Source organism: Anneissia japonica, unplaced genomic scaffold (assembly GCF_011630105.1).
Source record: "Anneissia japonica isolate Jap-2015-1 unplaced genomic scaffold, ASM1163010v1 scaffold1696_len571195_cov180, whole genome shotgun sequence".
Classification (NCBI taxonomy): domain Eukaryota; kingdom Metazoa; phylum Echinodermata; class Crinoidea; order Comatulida; family Comatulidae; genus Anneissia; species Anneissia japonica.
In genome coordinates this window covers 546,914-563,985 of record NW_022695941.1, presented here as the reverse complement: position 1 = coordinate 563,985, position 17,072 = coordinate 546,914, and the positions used below count along the sequence as shown (strand labels likewise).

General features: G+C 34.4%; 2 protein-coding genes and 2 non-coding genes across 4 annotated transcripts in view; 3 read left to right on the top strand and 1 right to left on the bottom strand.

Annotated features, from left to right (window-relative positions):
- The first annotated feature begins 48 nt into the window (after positions 1-48).
- On the top strand, positions 49-121 carry Trnai-aau. Its single transcript has one exon. It is a non-coding gene; the product is annotated as a tRNA-Ile (tRNA).
- Positions 122-917: 796 nt separating this feature from the next.
- Trnai-aau lies at positions 918-990 on the top strand. The gene has a single exon. It is a non-coding gene; the product is annotated as a tRNA-Ile (tRNA).
- Positions 991-1,941: 951 nt separating this feature from the next.
- LOC117101650 (microfibrillar-associated protein 1-like) lies at positions 1,942-7,636 on the top strand. Its single transcript, XM_033241684.1, has 10 exons — positions 1,942-2,091; positions 3,590-3,794; positions 4,084-4,135; positions 4,246-4,425; positions 4,695-5,045; positions 5,229-5,337; positions 5,614-5,783; positions 5,925-6,084; positions 6,330-6,419; positions 6,855-7,636. The coding sequence occupies exons 2-10, from the start codon at positions 3,722-3,724 to the stop codon at positions 7,038-7,040; spliced, it is 1,371 nt and encodes a 456-aa protein (XP_033097575.1). The 5' UTR covers positions 1,942-2,091; positions 3,590-3,721; the 3' UTR covers positions 7,041-7,636.
- A 2,315-nt stretch (positions 7,637-9,951) lies between these two features.
- Positions 9,952-17,072, bottom strand: part of LOC117101659 (rho GTPase-activating protein 5-like) — a gene marked incomplete in the record, with an annotated part of 15,470 nt that continues 8,349 nt past the window's right edge. Inside the window, 1 exon segment of the mRNA XM_033241694.1 lies at positions 9,952-13,371. Within this exon segment, the coding sequence (XP_033097585.1) occupies positions 13,026-13,371 (346 nt within the window).

The window sequence follows — 17,072 nt, the reverse complement described above, 5'->3', positions numbered from 1 at the left end:
AGCTGATCATAGAATTCTCTGATCGGAATAAAGTACAGTGGATCACATGGTCGGTTAGCTCAGTCGGCAGAGCGTCGTGCTAATAACGCGAATGTCATGGGTTCGAGCCCCATATCGACCAAGTAATATTTTTTTATAATTTAGCGAACATTTCTTACGTAATAGTACGAAATTACATCACAAGGTCAAAAGGTAGTACACCAAGTATTTAAAAGTACGCGAGAGTTGGGATGGAGGTCAAGTAAGCTTTAACAGATTGGGAAATTGAAAGTCTTATATTACACTTTTAAAGTAATCGACTATATATTGTCAAAAACTGTAGAAATTACTTACATAAATGTTTTCTTTGATCATCTGTTGTTTTTCCCTCGTCGGTGGCCCTGCCACACAACTACCACCTTCCTCATTGGGCCACCATTGCCCAACCCCAACTACCATTATTGGAAAAAAATAAATGAGATGACGTTGGCATTCCTGAAGAGTTGCTACTTAGTCAAGCTGATCATAAAATCCCTGAACAGAATAAAATACAGTGGATCACATGGTCGGTTAGCTCAGTCGGCAGAGCGTCGTGCTAATAACGCGAATGTCATGGGTTCGAGAATATCAAGTAAGCTTAAACAGATTGGGAAATTGAAAGTCTTATATTACAATTTTACAGTAATCGATTATATATTGTCAAAAAAAGTAGAAATTACTTACATCAATTTTATTCTCCCCGATTATCTGTTGTTTTTCTCCTCGTCGGTGGCGTTTTTGCCACACAACTACCATCTTCCTCATTCGGCCACCCGTTGCTCAACCCCAACTGCCATCATTGGAAAAACTGAGATGCTGGTTTCTTTCCTCGATAGTTGCTACTTAGTAAAGCTGATCATAGAATTCCCGGGATCAGAATAAAATACAGTGGTTCGCATGGCCGGTTAGCTCAGTCGGCAGAGCGTTGTGCTAATAACGCGAATGTCATGGGTTCGAGCCCCATATCGAACAAGTAGTTTTAAAAAAAATATATAATTTAGCGAACGTTTCTTACTTAATAGTACGAAATTATATCACAAGGTCCAAAGGTAGTACACCAAGTATTTAAAAGTATGCGAGAGTTGGGATGGAGGTTTCCGACATGTTAGTAGGCTTAGAGGAGCCTGTAAGCTTTAACAGATTGGGAAATTGAAAGTCTTACAGTAATCGATTATATATTGTCAAAAACTTTAGAAATTACTTACATCAATTTTGTTGACCCCGATCATCTCTGTTGTTTTTCTCCTCGTGTCGGTGGCCCTGCCACACAACTACAATCTTCCTCATTCCACCACCGTTTCACCACAATTTTTTGGAAACCTCCATCCGCACTTTCGGCGACTTTTAAATACATAATACTTGGACCTTCTTCTGATAAATAAAAAAATCTAAAAGATTAAAAATTCTTATTAGGCCTACAGTAATCGATACATGTATTGTCAACTGTAGGAATTGCAATACATCAATGTTGTTCTCCCCGACGATCTGTTGTTTGTCTCTCCTTGTCGGTGGCCCTGCCACACAACCTTCATCATTCATCATTCGGCCACCAGGGCCCTTATATTTTTTATATAAAAATTATAAATAAGTAAGTAACCACATTGCTTTGAGGAACACAGGATGAACCCGATTTATTTTAATACCTCTTCAGAAACATAATTAAATTAATGGAGTTAATAGAAAAATTATTGACAAGGTCACACATTTTTTTTTAATCCTCGGTAGCGTTTTCACTAGTTATTTTATATCGATGATTTAACTTAATTAACATTAAGTTGATTGTAATTGTCGGTGTATCTTTGCTGTGAAGATTCAAAACTTTATATGTTTTAATCGTAACAAACAACTACATACTTAATTTAGAAGCCTTGATATCAGTAAATTGCAGTCTGCCGCCCTCTATTTTATTTCCTTGGAGCACCCTCACACAGTACTCTCACAGTCACTGGCTGCCGAAAAACAAAACGACGCGTTGCTGCTGTGAAAGAAAATACGAAAAACATCCAAGGTCTTGGAAATGTTAATTTAAAAACAGGAGTAGCACGATCTTAGCTTCCGATAACACCAGCCACTGTAAGATATAATCCTGTACTTGTTTGTATTTCTTACTAAAATGTATGATAATTAGGCTAGGCCGAGCTCTGTCCTGATTGAATAGCATAGGTTGCGAGGCACAATGGAGTGGGCCTCAGCTGGGCCTGTGCTGTGGTAGATAGCCGTAGCCTAGGCTAGGCGACCCATTAGCGTAGGCATATTTATGTTCTCACTCTAGGTATAGGCCCCTCCCTGGTTCCGATGGGCCAAATAATCTCCAAGTTGCAAACATCTTGTTATTATTATACGTTGGTCATGGACCTGTCCTAGCTAGGCTAGGCTGGTAGTAGCAGAGACTAGCCTACCCTTTTGGCCTACCTACCTCGCGGCCAAGAAGCCTACCTAGCTAGGACTAGGTAGGGTAGTAGTAGTAGACCATACAGGCCTAGCCTAGCTTGGCCTAACCTGACTAGGTGAAACCCTGAGAAAATATGGCCGAAGCCTGTCTGCTCCTCGCCACAAAGACCTTAAAACATTTTTTGGCAGTTTCAAATTCTATTCTGTGTTTAGTTCATTATTTGATTTCCTGCTTATTATTTATTGATGATGATGATTTTATTCTGGTGTAAAATCATCACAAAACAAAAGTGGTGAAGCCAAGATATGCATAATGGCAGGGAATGGGCGACATTCCAGAACCTCTGGAGGGAGTCCAGATGTTTTTCCTTCACTTTATTGAAAAAAATATCAAATGATTTTTACTTATTATGTTTCTTTTTTAAATATTTTTTCATTATTTTATTTTTTCTCGCGGGAGAGAATAAATTGCTCTGTGGGCTGCCTGTACTACTTCACTACTTACTCCCTACTAGCCTAATTTTATGACCAAAGCTGACTAAATTACAGGAAAAAATATAGAATACTCATAGCAATAATGTGTTTGTTGAAAAGGCTCATTTTCCAAGCAAGATCAATTTTTGGCCCAAATTTTGTTAAAGTACCGTAAAACCTTGAATTGAAGCCCTGGGCTTCTTTTCTTTGCAAACTTTGGATGGGCTTCTTTAGCAAAGTAAAGAGGGGGGGCTTTTCAAAATGAATGCTGTCAATTTTTTGAATTTGTAATATAAAAAAATAAGGCAGGCCACTGTAACATCAATCTGTATCATAGAGTGTATTTAACTGACATTAAATCACCTAAACTTCTGTATAAACCAAGCTTGTATTTAATTTATTTTGTTTTCTGAAATTGATGTACAGTGTATGTGACTGTAATATCACGAAAAGAAGCCTATGCTATCTTGAAAAGAAGCCCATGGGCTTCTTTTTGAGATGGGCTTCTTTTCGAGGCTAATTTTGCAAACTGAAAAGGGGGGGGGGGCTTCAATTTGAGATGGGCTTCATCTCGAGATTAAGCTCACTGGGCTTCAATTCGAGGTTTTACGGTATAAAAAAAACAAAGGTTCCTGCAGGGTACACATTGTATCAGTAATTGATTTTCAAGGTCAATTTAATATCTGTATTTGGGCTTTTCTTTCAGACGTGTGAGTGGCGGAAGTATCCAGGCAAGCTGATCTTAAAGGAGTACAACAAATAACCTGAGCAAGTAGTACAGTGTAGTAGTATTATTATTGTTATATTTCCTGTAATTGAAACAAAGCTTTTAAGAAAAATGTCAACCATCAACCAGAAAATGTCACTTATCCAGTCAACAGCGGGAGCTGTGCCTGTCAAAAATGAAAAAGGTAAATTTTAATGTTTATATTTTCAAACAACAAATTGATACTGGTTTATCTTTGCCATACTTTTAAGTATTTTAATTGCACAGGGGACAAATTTGATATATTGAGAGATACTTTCCTTGAAATTTACTGCAAAATTTGCTGAAATGTGCGGACAGATTTGTTTCTCAGACTAATTTTTGCACGGAGGATATATTACCTACGCAAGCCTTATTTTACAGTTGGGTATCTTTGTTAGATCTGTGTTTTAATTATATGAGTTAAAAAGTAATGCATTAATTTTTTTTCCCAGGTCAAGTTAGTATGCAGAAAGTGAAAGTAAAGCGCTATGTATCAGGCAAAAGGTAAATAACCAAACACATACACTAATTTTTAATTAATTCAAAATTATTGTTTGGTAATATGATTTGTTAATATTGTTGTAGTAATTGCTGCTTTCTTGGACGTCTTACAGACCGGACTATGCGCCAGACTCTAGCGATGAAGAAGATGAAGATCTTGAAGTACCTTTCAGTCGTCAGCAACGTAAAGCACCTGTACAGATGAGTAGATCAATTGCTGAAGAAGAGGACCCACGTTTGCGACGATTAAAAGAACATCGGCAAGACATGGAAGATGAAGATGAAGACGATAGGTAGATACAGAAGTATTTGTGTACAAAATACCCCACTTTATATACGATATAATGTGATACTAATAGCGAGGGTAAAGTGCATACAACGTGGGTTGGCCCATAGAAATGCACCCTCAAATTAGGACTCTAATTTGATTTAACTTATAAATTTACACCACAACGCCAAAGGTTGCTAATGAAAATAGCAAATATAACTGTCTTGTGCCTCAGAATGAATTTTTAGTTGAAACATGATACTTACTGGAAAAAAAATTTATTATTTTCTGCAGAATTTCAAGACATAGACATATCATGGAGCCAGAAATAGTTGAAGAAAGTGGTGAAGAAATGGAAGAGGATGAAGATAGTGATGATGTTGGACGTAGGGTTCGCATCAGACCGGATGAAGAGAGCAGCTCTGATGATGAAGAACTAGAAGAGGATGAGATAGAAAAACGTAGATCTTTGATGAGAATGCGGGCTCAGGAAAGAGCACGTGAGCAGATGCAGGAAGAGCTGCTAGAGAAGGAGGACGAAGGTTCGGAAAAAGAAGAATTGATGTCAGAATCGTCAGAATATGAATCCTACTCAGACTCGGAGGACGAGACTGGACCTAGGTTAAAGCCAGTTTTTGTTGCAAAGTAAGTAAACCATTTCTGGCAGAGGGGGTTGGTTATACTGCTGGAATTAATATTGAAAATAAAGACACATTGAATATAACATTTCAGGTATTCAAATGAGAATAAAATGGCATTAAAATCTGTAGTAGATTATAAAATTTGCAGAGATTCTTAATTTCTCAAATCCTTGGTCTCTTTATGCAGAAAAGACCGTGTGACAGTCCAAGAACGAGAGGTTGAGGCTCAGAAAATAAAGGAATTGGAGTTGAAAGCCAAGAAACTTGCAGAAGACAGAAAGCTAGAATCCCTAAGGGTAAACAAATAATGATGATGATGATGATGATAATAGTAATTATAAGTAAAAGTATATATATTTTGTATGAACATGACCTCAGAGTATATGCTTAATGCTGGAAAAAACAGTGATGGTGGAAAAAATTATTCTGCCTTTGTACAGTAGTACTATAAGATAATTTATAATGCATTATATGTATAGTATATCCAACTTTTTGCCTCGGTACTGAATATTTAAACGAAAAATCCCGTTTCGTTAACAGAATTAATTTATATACAATTTATTCTGAATTAGTTGATAGAGAGTGAAGCCCGGCGAGAGCTTGAAGAATCCGAGAATGTTAGCAAAGATGCTTTTGAATTGAATGCCATCGTTACGGATGACGAGAATGATGAAGAAGAATATGAGGCCTGGAAAGTAAGGGAGTTAAAGAGATTGAAACGAGACAAGGAAGAAAAAGAACAGTAAGTAATGAATCAAAGTAAAATATATAAGTATTACTGTATTACTAAAACATTACTGCATTTCTGCAATATTAATGGCCTATTTTTTTAACAAATTACTGTCAAATATATAACAGTAAACGTACATATATTTTTTATTAGGAGAGAGAAGGAGCAGCAAGAAGTAGACAGACTACGAAATATGACAGAAGAAGAAAGAAGGAAGGAGCTCCACAACAATCCTAAAACGATCACTAATAAAGCAGATAAAGGACGCTACAAATTTTTACAGAAGTATTACCATCGTGGTGCTTTCTTCATGGTACGTAGTGTAGGCTTCTAATCAGGTTCCCTCCCCAACCTAGGTTGGGGGAGGGGCATTAGCTGGTAAAATAAGGTGAATTTTAACTACTACACCATAAATTTTTTGGTCAGCAAATTTTCAGTGGGGGCACCTGTGGAGAATGTGGCCAACACGGGTATGGAAATTTCTGGTAAAACAACCTATGCATCTTTTTCCAATCATAAATATAACTCTGCTTTGAAATTGATTTTTTTTAATACTAGGATGAAGAAGAAGGCATATTTAAGAGGGATTACTCCAAGGCTACACTAGATGACCACTTTGACAAGACAGTTCTACCAAAGGTTATGCAGGTAAGTCAATGCCTTTATCTATTAATCCAGGCACTCTGCTGTCGTACAACGAATCCAACTCCATCGTCCGGCTTTACATACAGCAAATGCAATGTGGTTTTACTCTAATAATTGATTAGTTGTTAAGTTGTGTGACTTAACTGTTGTGAAGTATGGTGTAACACAAATATGCCGAGTTAACCATTTCTCCTACAGAAGACAATACCAGCTTGAGCTCTTGCTAAACCAGGAAATGTAGAATTACTTTCGTCATTGTTATTCAAGGGTAAAGAGATAACGGATGTTTACATTTTAACTGGCACAGAAGGATTAATGCTGTACAACATTAATCATTACATCATCTCAAGTGCAGCCATTTTCACTTTGTTCAGTTTCTAAATGTTTTGTTCATCATTCCATTGTCATAATATCTCGTCTGATTTCTATCCTATACAGGTAAAGAATTTTGGCCGGTCTGGCAGAACCAAGTACACCCACTTACTGGATCAGGACACAACACAATTTGATTCGCCTTGGAACTCAGATAGCGTTATTGGAAGAAAATTTCAGAACTTGGCTGGTGGGATGAAGCAGTCGTTTGGGAAACCAACGAGCAAGAAATCCAAGGACTCGAGTACATGAGGCAGTTGCAATGGACAATGCCCTTGTGGATCTGTGCTCTCTTATTTGTTGAGCATTTGTAGGAAGGACTGTATAGCCTTAATATCAACTATTTAACAGCTTTCTGATACTGTATTGTGATTAAAATGATACAAGCCAAGAATTCCTGATCATATCTAATTGATAAAGATTTATTCTTACAGTGGTGGATGCAGGTATTGGAAATAGAGGGGCCGGGTTACACAATTTTAAGGCACTGTTTGTTTTTTTCATAACCAAATTTTATAATTTTCAGAAAGTTTGGGGCCCGGGCCTCCTACAACACTGTATCTGCCCCATCTTTTTTATGTGGGTGGATGAATTCACCAGTCGTGTGTATATTGGAAGTAGAGTTTATGATGCAGCAGTCATCTACAGAGGCAATAGATCAGTCAGCAAGGAATGACACCAGCTTACTGATTTATTTCAGCTGTTTTGTCACTGCACTCGATAAAGTGCAAGTATTGTTAAGGAAGCGAACAATCATGAGTAACATGATGTTGCAGAAGTTTCCAATTTTGAAAAACACAATTGATGGCATTTGCATTAAATTATATCAACTAGTGTTTTGATAATAATACTGTTGTGGGTGTGTTTATTTCTAGTTCTGTATACAGACTGTGTACATGTAGTATGTTTCTCAGTGTTCTCCCAATTGTAAAAATGTTAAAATTTTGTCCATATAATGCCAGCTAAGCATGTGCAATTACCTCTTTTAAATGGAGTTCAATGGCTTTAAAGACAATACCATATAATCATTGCAGCCGAGGCTACCTAGGCCTAATAAATGGTTCTTTTTATTCTACGAACACACAATTTTAACTGGTTGGTCGGTTATTTTTACTGGTAAAATTGACGGCTAAAACAGCTTCGTGAGAGCACTGCTTCTAAAAATAACATGTAAAGTACATTTCCATAGAAAAATACTAAACGGGTAGTGTCCCCATATTATAAAAACATAATACTGTACTGCCACTTAAAGCAAAGCCTCCGTCACTTCTCAGCTAACCAGATTACGTTGTCTTCAGAACACTCCCGCACGTATACCGACACTTACTAATAGACGATCGCACATTATTATTATCTACAATTTGCCCTGGCTTCCCATTAACTCGCGAATAAAGAAAAAATTATTAAACATTAAAAGCACTGCAAATGGTACTTTATAAATTATTATTATTACAGTACAGTATTTCTAATTCGCTGTTCAAATGGGCAATACAGTGTTCTTCAGCATGATCTGGATAACTATGTATTGCCATGTTCTATAGTTGCAGACGTATTTAGCAAGCAGTAGCATACAAGCTAAACCGGGTAGAGAGAAGCAATGCAGATAATGTACCTTGCCAAGGACATGAATAAAGTCAAACCAAAGCAATATACCACTGCACCACATAATATTGCACATTTCCCCTGTATATTGTCCCTGTTACATTCAAGAAATCAGTAGGAAGGCCTAAGAGTAATTGGGATAGACAGGTTTAACACCAACACTATTACAAGTCATCCTGACCAGAAAAATATTGGACACAAATTGTGGAGTAATGTCGCAAGATGGAAAACGTTAACTTGCCAAATAGAAAAGTTAGGATTTATGTGGGCGACTTCCTTCATGGATGATGTGGCTAGTTATGTTATTAAATATGGAAATAAATAAAGTTATTAAATTTAATTTCATACTAATCTTGTTTCAAGCTAATAATTTGTACATAAAAACTAATTTCCAACCTTCAGACACGCATTTGGGGAAAAAAAAGCCCATCACTATTTTATTTAGAATTTTCACAACTTAGAAACAAATGGGTAAAATTTGATTTCATTAATTATAACAGCAAAATACAATTTAAAGAAAGAATGGAAAAAAGTAGCTTTAAATTGAGTGGGTGGCATTCGTCCTAGTTCATATAACATCATGTTAAATAGCAATTTGGCTTACAACTAATCCTTCACTAACCGAGGCTAAGCCCTACGGCCTGTCGTCAGACTTCATGACGGATTGTCAAACTAAAAATACTGGTTAGTTTGGTCGCTTTACACTGGGTGACAAACCTCTGTTGGGTCTGGACAGTGTTTTTATTAATGCATATAGTGTAGACTACACTTGAAAAATGGCTTAAAAGTCTTTAAAGACGCTGCAATCTAAATTTCACATGTATTATACAGGAAGAGCAGCTTGATGGGACAGAACCAGGGACCTCCATGGTTCAGCACACACACACACCAGCTTTAACAGACTGTACTATACTGTACTAATTTCACATTACAACATAAAAATGCAACAGAATACGATTGACATTAGCACATAATAATGAAAATGTGCCTGTCTTAATTTGATTTCCCAGGGAGCCCTCTCTCTTATTGTGTCAGCTGATGCGTTTTAATTGGAAAGGACAACCTTTCATGTGACTTTACTGAAAGTACTGGTTTCGTTCTACAATTTTCCATAGCAGAATTCTACATGTTTGTGTCCGCCAATGAAAAATATATGACATATCATTTCAATAGCGGTTTAAGTCATGTGAACTGATCTGCTCTATATGAGTGACGAAGTCAGATCTGCTCTGTGTGAGCAATCGATGATGTGATACCGTTACCGATACCGCTAATTGTTGGTGGCAAGCTAAACAAATCTTCGTTCAAACAAATCTGTCACGTGCTTCATCGCATTGCAGTCTTTGTGGAATCGTGTTAGCAGATGCAGCATATGCCCGGCTTTACTCAACGCAAGTAGGTAAAAATAAAATGAGTGCACAAATTAACTTTCACAACATTTATTCTTTTTGTGTAAAATCGCATTTTTAGAGAGGTTTAATCAGTCTGTTATAGGTTATCAAATATATTTCACCAATACCTGAAGTATTTTAGGTAATAAAACAGCAACATTTAAAGCAAATAGTTCATCATTGTGGTAAAGATTTATTACTTTTAATTTAAAGGAATGAGAGCAGAGATACATTGCATTTATTGATTTAAATACCAAATGAACACAGCCAGCAAAATATAAAAACAATACAATAAGTTTGCAATGGTAAAAACACAACAAACTTAAGCTTTACTGTTGGTGTTACCATTAAATACTCAGCACTACCAAGATTTCATTTCTTGTATTAGTTCAAAACAAAATTGAAAAATCAATGTAGGTCAAATATGTACTAGCCCGGTATTTTACTGAGAGATGACCAGCTCAACAGTATGGGTCGCCATGACGATGACCACCTCAGCGGCCTTAGGGTCGCCCAAGAGAGCATGACATTCAGGCCCTGGTTGATATGAATTTTGCAGCCTAGAATCAGGCTGTGATCCAAATTAATCTTTATGCTCTATATTAACTTAAATTAATTAAATTAATTCAATAACAAGTATACTCAGAATTTTTGTGTAGACACACTAGATGCAATTGTTATTAATGACAATATATAGTTAAAAGTGAGCTTCAAAGAAATGAAAGTCCATAAAGATGAAATAATAAAATAATGAAATAACAATACAGTATCAAAAATGAAAATAAAACATCCATCGGCATGTATGATTTATCTAAAAGGTAATTTTAAAGATCTTCAACCTCTTCCTTCTCAACCAGCTCCACACCCAAACATTACAAATATACTTTTTCCATGGGTCTAAACAATGTAAACTAATAAGTAAATTTTGTCTACTTCAGATTTATCCCGGTTACTATCCTGCTAAGTACAACTGGTATCTGGCAAATTCACTTCAAAATCAAGCCCACTAAACTGAGTTTATTCTGTCATTGTCATTCTATGATAAAGTTTTTATTTGTACATCAAATTTCGTATTATCACATATCCCTTGTTAATATGGAAATAATAAACTTAAATCTACAAAAAAAAAAAAAAATAATAATAATAGTAATATTACACAAATATAATGGTATCAGTGTACAAAGCGAAAGACAACATAGGCGTAAAATAAAAACAACACACAAAATTGAAAAATAAAAATTGGTAAAAGCAGCAAACACAATGAGCAAAATGCTAGTGGGGGAAAGTAGATGAAACATTACTTGGCTTTGATTTCCATTCTGGATCATCTACTATTCCCCCTTCTACTGCTCCCGAATTTTAAAGATACAGGACTATGCATATACTTTGTTAACTTAGTTCTCAAATGTGTGGGAATATAACTGAATATTTTTCCGACAAGAACAATGTGCACCAAATATTTCACGCACCAATGAATCAACGTAGTATATATCTGTAGATTGTTATTGCTTCCGTGAAGACAGTTGCTTTGAATAATAATCATATAGCTCTAGCTATAGAGGGCAAATTTCTGTTATGAAACCTGTATTCTTCAGGTATTCTGAATTTGTGAATTACAATATCATTATGAATTATGTACTTATCCTTATTAAGTCAAAATGACTGGCAATGTCTCTATTGTGTACTTTTTTTTTTTTTTTTAACAACACATTTATTTGGTTATATACCAGCTAAGTACCTCTGTATATACTAAACTTAAAAACCAAAATCTTGGGATTCAATCCCAGAAACAATTGGTTCATTTACAGAATACATATGAAAAGATTAATACAATTTAAACATATATATTAACACGATTTTCATTTTTATATGCGCAAATATTTTCATTAAAAAAAATTATTTAATTTTCTTAGTAGTATCAGTTTTAACTATCTTTATATATTATAATACAAATTGTTATCTATTTAAAAAGCTTTGTAAACTCAGGTTATTACCAAGCATATGAAAACTAATATTACATGAAGCCTGTCAATGTTTTAACTACAAACTGTGCAGCCCAAATAAAACATTTCGCACTTCTCATAAACGTTGGCCAAAATTCACACTCTTTCTGCGATATCATATATGAAATATATCAAAACAGCCCTATAATTGATGGATCCTATTAAAATGTCCCTATATGGCAAACTTTAGAAAATTAGCGGTTACATCTTGTCTCCTCTCTCATAAAAATGCAAATAATTTGAGCCGGGCGGTCCATGAAAACAGTATGGACCTCAACAACTTTGAAAATTGTCATAACTGTGTAGAAATTTTTTAAAATTTCATCATGAAAAAATGCTTCTATCACAGTAAAGGAAACTTCAAAATTCTTCAGATTTGCTGTCTATAGCACAATTCTATAAAATATTAATATCATTAATCTTATCTACTTATTGTCCAGAAGTTACTTGATTTTTAGTTTTACTGATAGGGTTAGTCATAAAATGTATTGGATAGAAGGAATTATGTACAGATTTTGTTGAGGCTAAATATAAAACTAGACTCAGAAATTTTCTAAAACATTACCACAATTCTACATAAAAACAATATATATTTAGAGCATCATCATCATCATAAATATCACTATAATCATTCCTATCACCATCATCTGACATCATTATCTCCACCATCATAAGCATACACTTTACATAATAAAACATTTCACCATTGCAGTACATAATATATACACAGAAGAGACTGTTATGGTGTAACATACATTTTGGGGAATAAAAAAAAACTACCACACTGGCAGCAGTATAATCTTAAGTTCAAAACAGGTTCTTCGCAATTGATCCTGGCTTTCCACAGTTCACAAACATGTTATGAACGTAATCAGGAATAAAGATGAAGACGTATTATACATTAATAGCATTAATATTACAGATAACATTTTTATGGGCCAACATCAAAATAAACAACAAATTGCAGTATATTTAAGCTAAGATTTGCATTAAAATTAAATGAATATATTTTATTGAGATTTAAAACATTTTAATGTATAATGATGGATTCATACTCATTGCGGTTACCACCTCCGCACTTGAGCTGCTTCATCAATAAAAATGAGAATTTTATATACTATTTATATTTTATCCAAATGTCTACTGAGGTTAATTAAGTATATGATGTTAATTGCCATCAACACGTCAAGGCACTTAAGCTAATGGTATATCGGTATAAAAAAAAAAAAGCTGTAGGAACCTCATTTGGTCACAACCTCAGTCCTACAGATCTCTTTTTTATCGCTGGTATCTTCACCAAGCTCTATATTGTTTGCCGAATACGAATCTTCTCTCGTCTCTATGGCATCCAACTCTAAACCCTCAGGAGAACCGGTTTCATCATCACAAGTAGCATTTTCCGCAGAGGGACCATAACCCGGAAAGAATACCTCCGGTTGCGATATGAGCTGTTCAAGGATCGGCGTGAGTCGGGGGATTTTCTGCATCTCTTGAAACGTCTCGCAGTTTGTATGCATGAGGGTGATTAACCAACATATAGCTAGGTTTTGACTGTTCATCTTATTGTGTTGGAAATTCTTCATTATTCTGAAAAATAGATCATTAAAAAAGTTAATTAATCAAGCACCAACAGACAAAAAATTAATTAAAAATTATATCAAAGCTAATATAAATGTTTTTAGAATTAAAGCTATCGGGAATTTAATTATACAGAAAGTTTAAAGTAAATGATGCTATTTATAGGTTGATCAAGCTATGATAAAGATATGTAATGGTGCAGAAAGAATAATAGAAATGAATAGCCTGCTATTACGTTGTATCATAATTGGCAGTAAAAGAATGTAGTTGTGCTCTTAACTGCAACGCTTTTTGGTATTGTGTTTTTTGACAATAGCCATTTAAATTTCCAGTGAATAATAAAATTATTCTATCTGTATCTATGCAGTAATGGTGGTGGCGGCGGCGACGATAATAATGACAACAATAATGAAATGACAATAATAAAAATAAAAAAAAAAAAAAAAAAAAACGAAAAAAACATAATAATATTTTGTATATTAAGAAGATATACACAATGAAATATCATGCAGCTTTTAACAGAATAAAACTCAGGTGGACCAGACACTGCACACAGAATGCAAGCCAATTATCCTAGTGAAAATTGATTATTAAAATATATATTGAAATATACATAAGCCTTCTTAATAAGGAGTGCGTTGGAGACCTCTCCATAGATTAGCACATTTTATTTGTATTTAGTTTGCCTCACAACAAACCCAATATATATTGAAGAATTAATAAATATAAATACCAAGAAATTGAGCATTTTACCAACTAAATAGATTCCAATTTGACTAAAACCTTGCATTTCTGACATAAATATAAACCCCTCAGGAAACTGGTAATAGTAACATAACCAAATTTTATTTAGTTTACTAAATACCAACACAAAAGAATAAATATATATATATTTGATTATATACAATGGTTATTTACAATTAAATATATATGTACAATAAAAGCTTATATTTACAAATAAAAATATTGCATATATATATATATATATAAACAAATATAAGCAATAATTAACTTGCATACACTTTTCATGCTTAAATGCAAAAGCAATTGTTATCATTAATAAACAAGATATAGAAAAGCTGGATTATTTTCACAAGTTCACCTGAGGACATAAGAGATACTGAACACGCTGTGAAAAGGAAAACAGTTATTAAAGAGATTATCAGTACAAATTTGTGAATGAAGTGATAATGGTTAGCTTGATCAATGTGCAAAGAACATAGGTTCGTAGCCAGGAGGGAAGGGAACTACGATTTGAGGAAATTCTCTTTTTTTTAAAAAATAATCCAATCTAATTATTTTTCTACCACCTTTTCCAGACCTGTCAACGGTCTCACACTGGCATTCTTGAGATTTTTTTCTGGATTTGCTTGAAATTGGGCATTTTTGGAAAATTATGCTTGAGGTCACAAACATTAAGGAAAATACAGTCAAGCGTTAAAATAAAATACGAAATTTTTTATTTGTAGTGGACATAGTACTGCTTCGGAATTGCATCGCCATCCTCACCACCTTCGATGTCAGATCTCATGCTTTGCGGCATTATGTAAGTTCGCCACTGATTGGCTCACTCAGACGCAAGTTACTCTACTCCCCAAGAGGCAGCGTTGAACACACTGTGACGATCACTACAGGATCGCTAGCGCCGATAGTCATGTTTTTACATCTTGTATGCTTGTTTTGGAGAAAATAGCACATTAAAAAGATATAATTTTAAGAAATTCTGGAATGCGTGAGAATATATAGGCCTCATATGAGGGCGCGAGATCAAAGATAAATGCATGCGACTCCCGCAAGATGCATGAGATTTGACAGGTCTGCTTTTCTCAAATTGGTTGTTTAAAGAAATACCAGATAATCTTCCATTTCAAGACATTACTACTCAATACTGAGTAGAAGTTAATTTTTTTAAATTAAAAAAATATAGAAAAAAATGTTTAGTTCAAGGTATGGACTAGTCATTTCCCCGACACCACATGGATCATTAGACAGGACCCTGGACCCATGTATGAAAGCCCTTTATTAATCCCAGCTACAAAATTTGGAAAGTGCATCTATTAATGAATGTTATAAAGAGTTGAGTTGTATTTCTACACTGGTGATTTAGAACATGCACAAGATGTGAAATGACTGAATTGTGGAATAATATTGGTGAAATTATCTTATTGCAAAATGTACTGTAGAATAGTCATGCCACAAACATGTTAGTATCAATATTAACACCACATACAGCAAGTATGCATAGTGCAAGGCGGGTGAGTGGTAGAAGCATTTCAACAGGCAACTAGTTAATGCTTAGGAATGGTCAAGGGCGGGCTACCTCCAAAGACGAAGCCATGAGGGGCTGTTGCGATGAGTCGCTCTCTGTCTCCATATCCTGATCCTCGGGAACCGGGGGCTCCTCAACAGGGAGTTGGAAGAACTCAACTGCTTTTGCTATCATGTTCTCCACCATAGCGGAGAGTTTGGCATCGTTGGCCATGTCTTCTAGGCTTTTGTACTCTGGGTGGAGGAGGGTTGGCCACCAGCAGACCGCCAGATTTTGGCTGGTCATTCGATTTACCTCATGATTCAGCATTATCCTGGAATATGAAGTTGCTATAACTAACTGTGTCATAAACAATGATTAGAAAGCAAAGTTAAAAACCTACGAACCCAAAAACTTGGTTATAATGAACATGGAAATAATACGAAAAAACACAAACATTACCAAGAACAGGCAAATTTTAATACACAGCAAACACTTTGGTTAATTAACTGTATAATTAAAAATACACTATCTGCACAAAATTTGGAACCTCAAAAATTGAATTAAAATATTTTTGGTTATTTGAAAAATTATTAAAATAATTTATTTAATAATAAATATTTAAATTGGCAATTTAATTGTCTATGTGAAGAGATAATTTCCATAGTGGTCTCCTTCAAATCCGCTTAATGCTGTAAAAGCTACCCTCTTTAAATATAGTGAAATAAATAAAATAAATTATTTATGCCTTTTAATCAGAAAATATTTTGTAATTCTCAAGCTTACAACATAAAACCCTGTACAAACTATCAAATTTTATTTGACAAAATCATGTGACATGCCTATATATAGTAATGATGACATCACATCATGACCATATATAGGCACATCATGACTATATATGGACATATAAGTTTTTTTTTTGTCAAAGAAAATTTTAAAGGCTGGATAGGATTTACTAAAATAAAAAAATCTTTTCAAAATATTGAATCTAAACAACCTCCCCCATCCCAAAGTTTTTCTTATCACAATACAAGACAGGATGTATTTCAAATGACTATTTAATTGCGCAATTCATCTAATGATTCACACAATTATAAGTTTGGTAGTAGCAGAACTTAAGTATCAGTCAACAATTCTAACAATATTCATGATAAACCCGCCCAGTTTCCTCCAAGACTACCTTTGTTTTAATGAAAAATATAAAAAAAAAAAAATCCAACATTCCCTATAATTTATAAAATAAATGGACAGATGAATGAGGGGAACTGCTTGTTGTGTGAAGTTGACAAAAAAAAAAAAAAAACAAACAAACAAAAAAAAAAAAAAACAAAAAAAAAAACAAACCCCCCCCCCAAAAAAAAAAAAAACAAAACAAAACTCCTACATTATTATTATTATTATTATTATTATTATTATTATTATTATTATTATTATTATTATTATTATTATTATTGTTATT

Coding starts and splice junctions, on each gene's coding strand:
- LOC117101650 (XM_033241684.1), top strand. CDS start 3,722: ATGTCAACCATCAACCAGAAAATGTCACTTATCCAGTCAACAGCGGGA. Junction 3,795..4,083: donor GCCTGTCAAAAATGAAAAAG/GTAAATTTTAAT, acceptor TTTTTTTCCCAG/GTCAAGTTAGTATGCAGAAA. Junction 5,338..5,613: donor GAAAGCTAGAATCCCTAAGG/GTAAACAAATAA, acceptor ATTCTGAATTAG/TTGATAGAGAGTGAAGCCCG.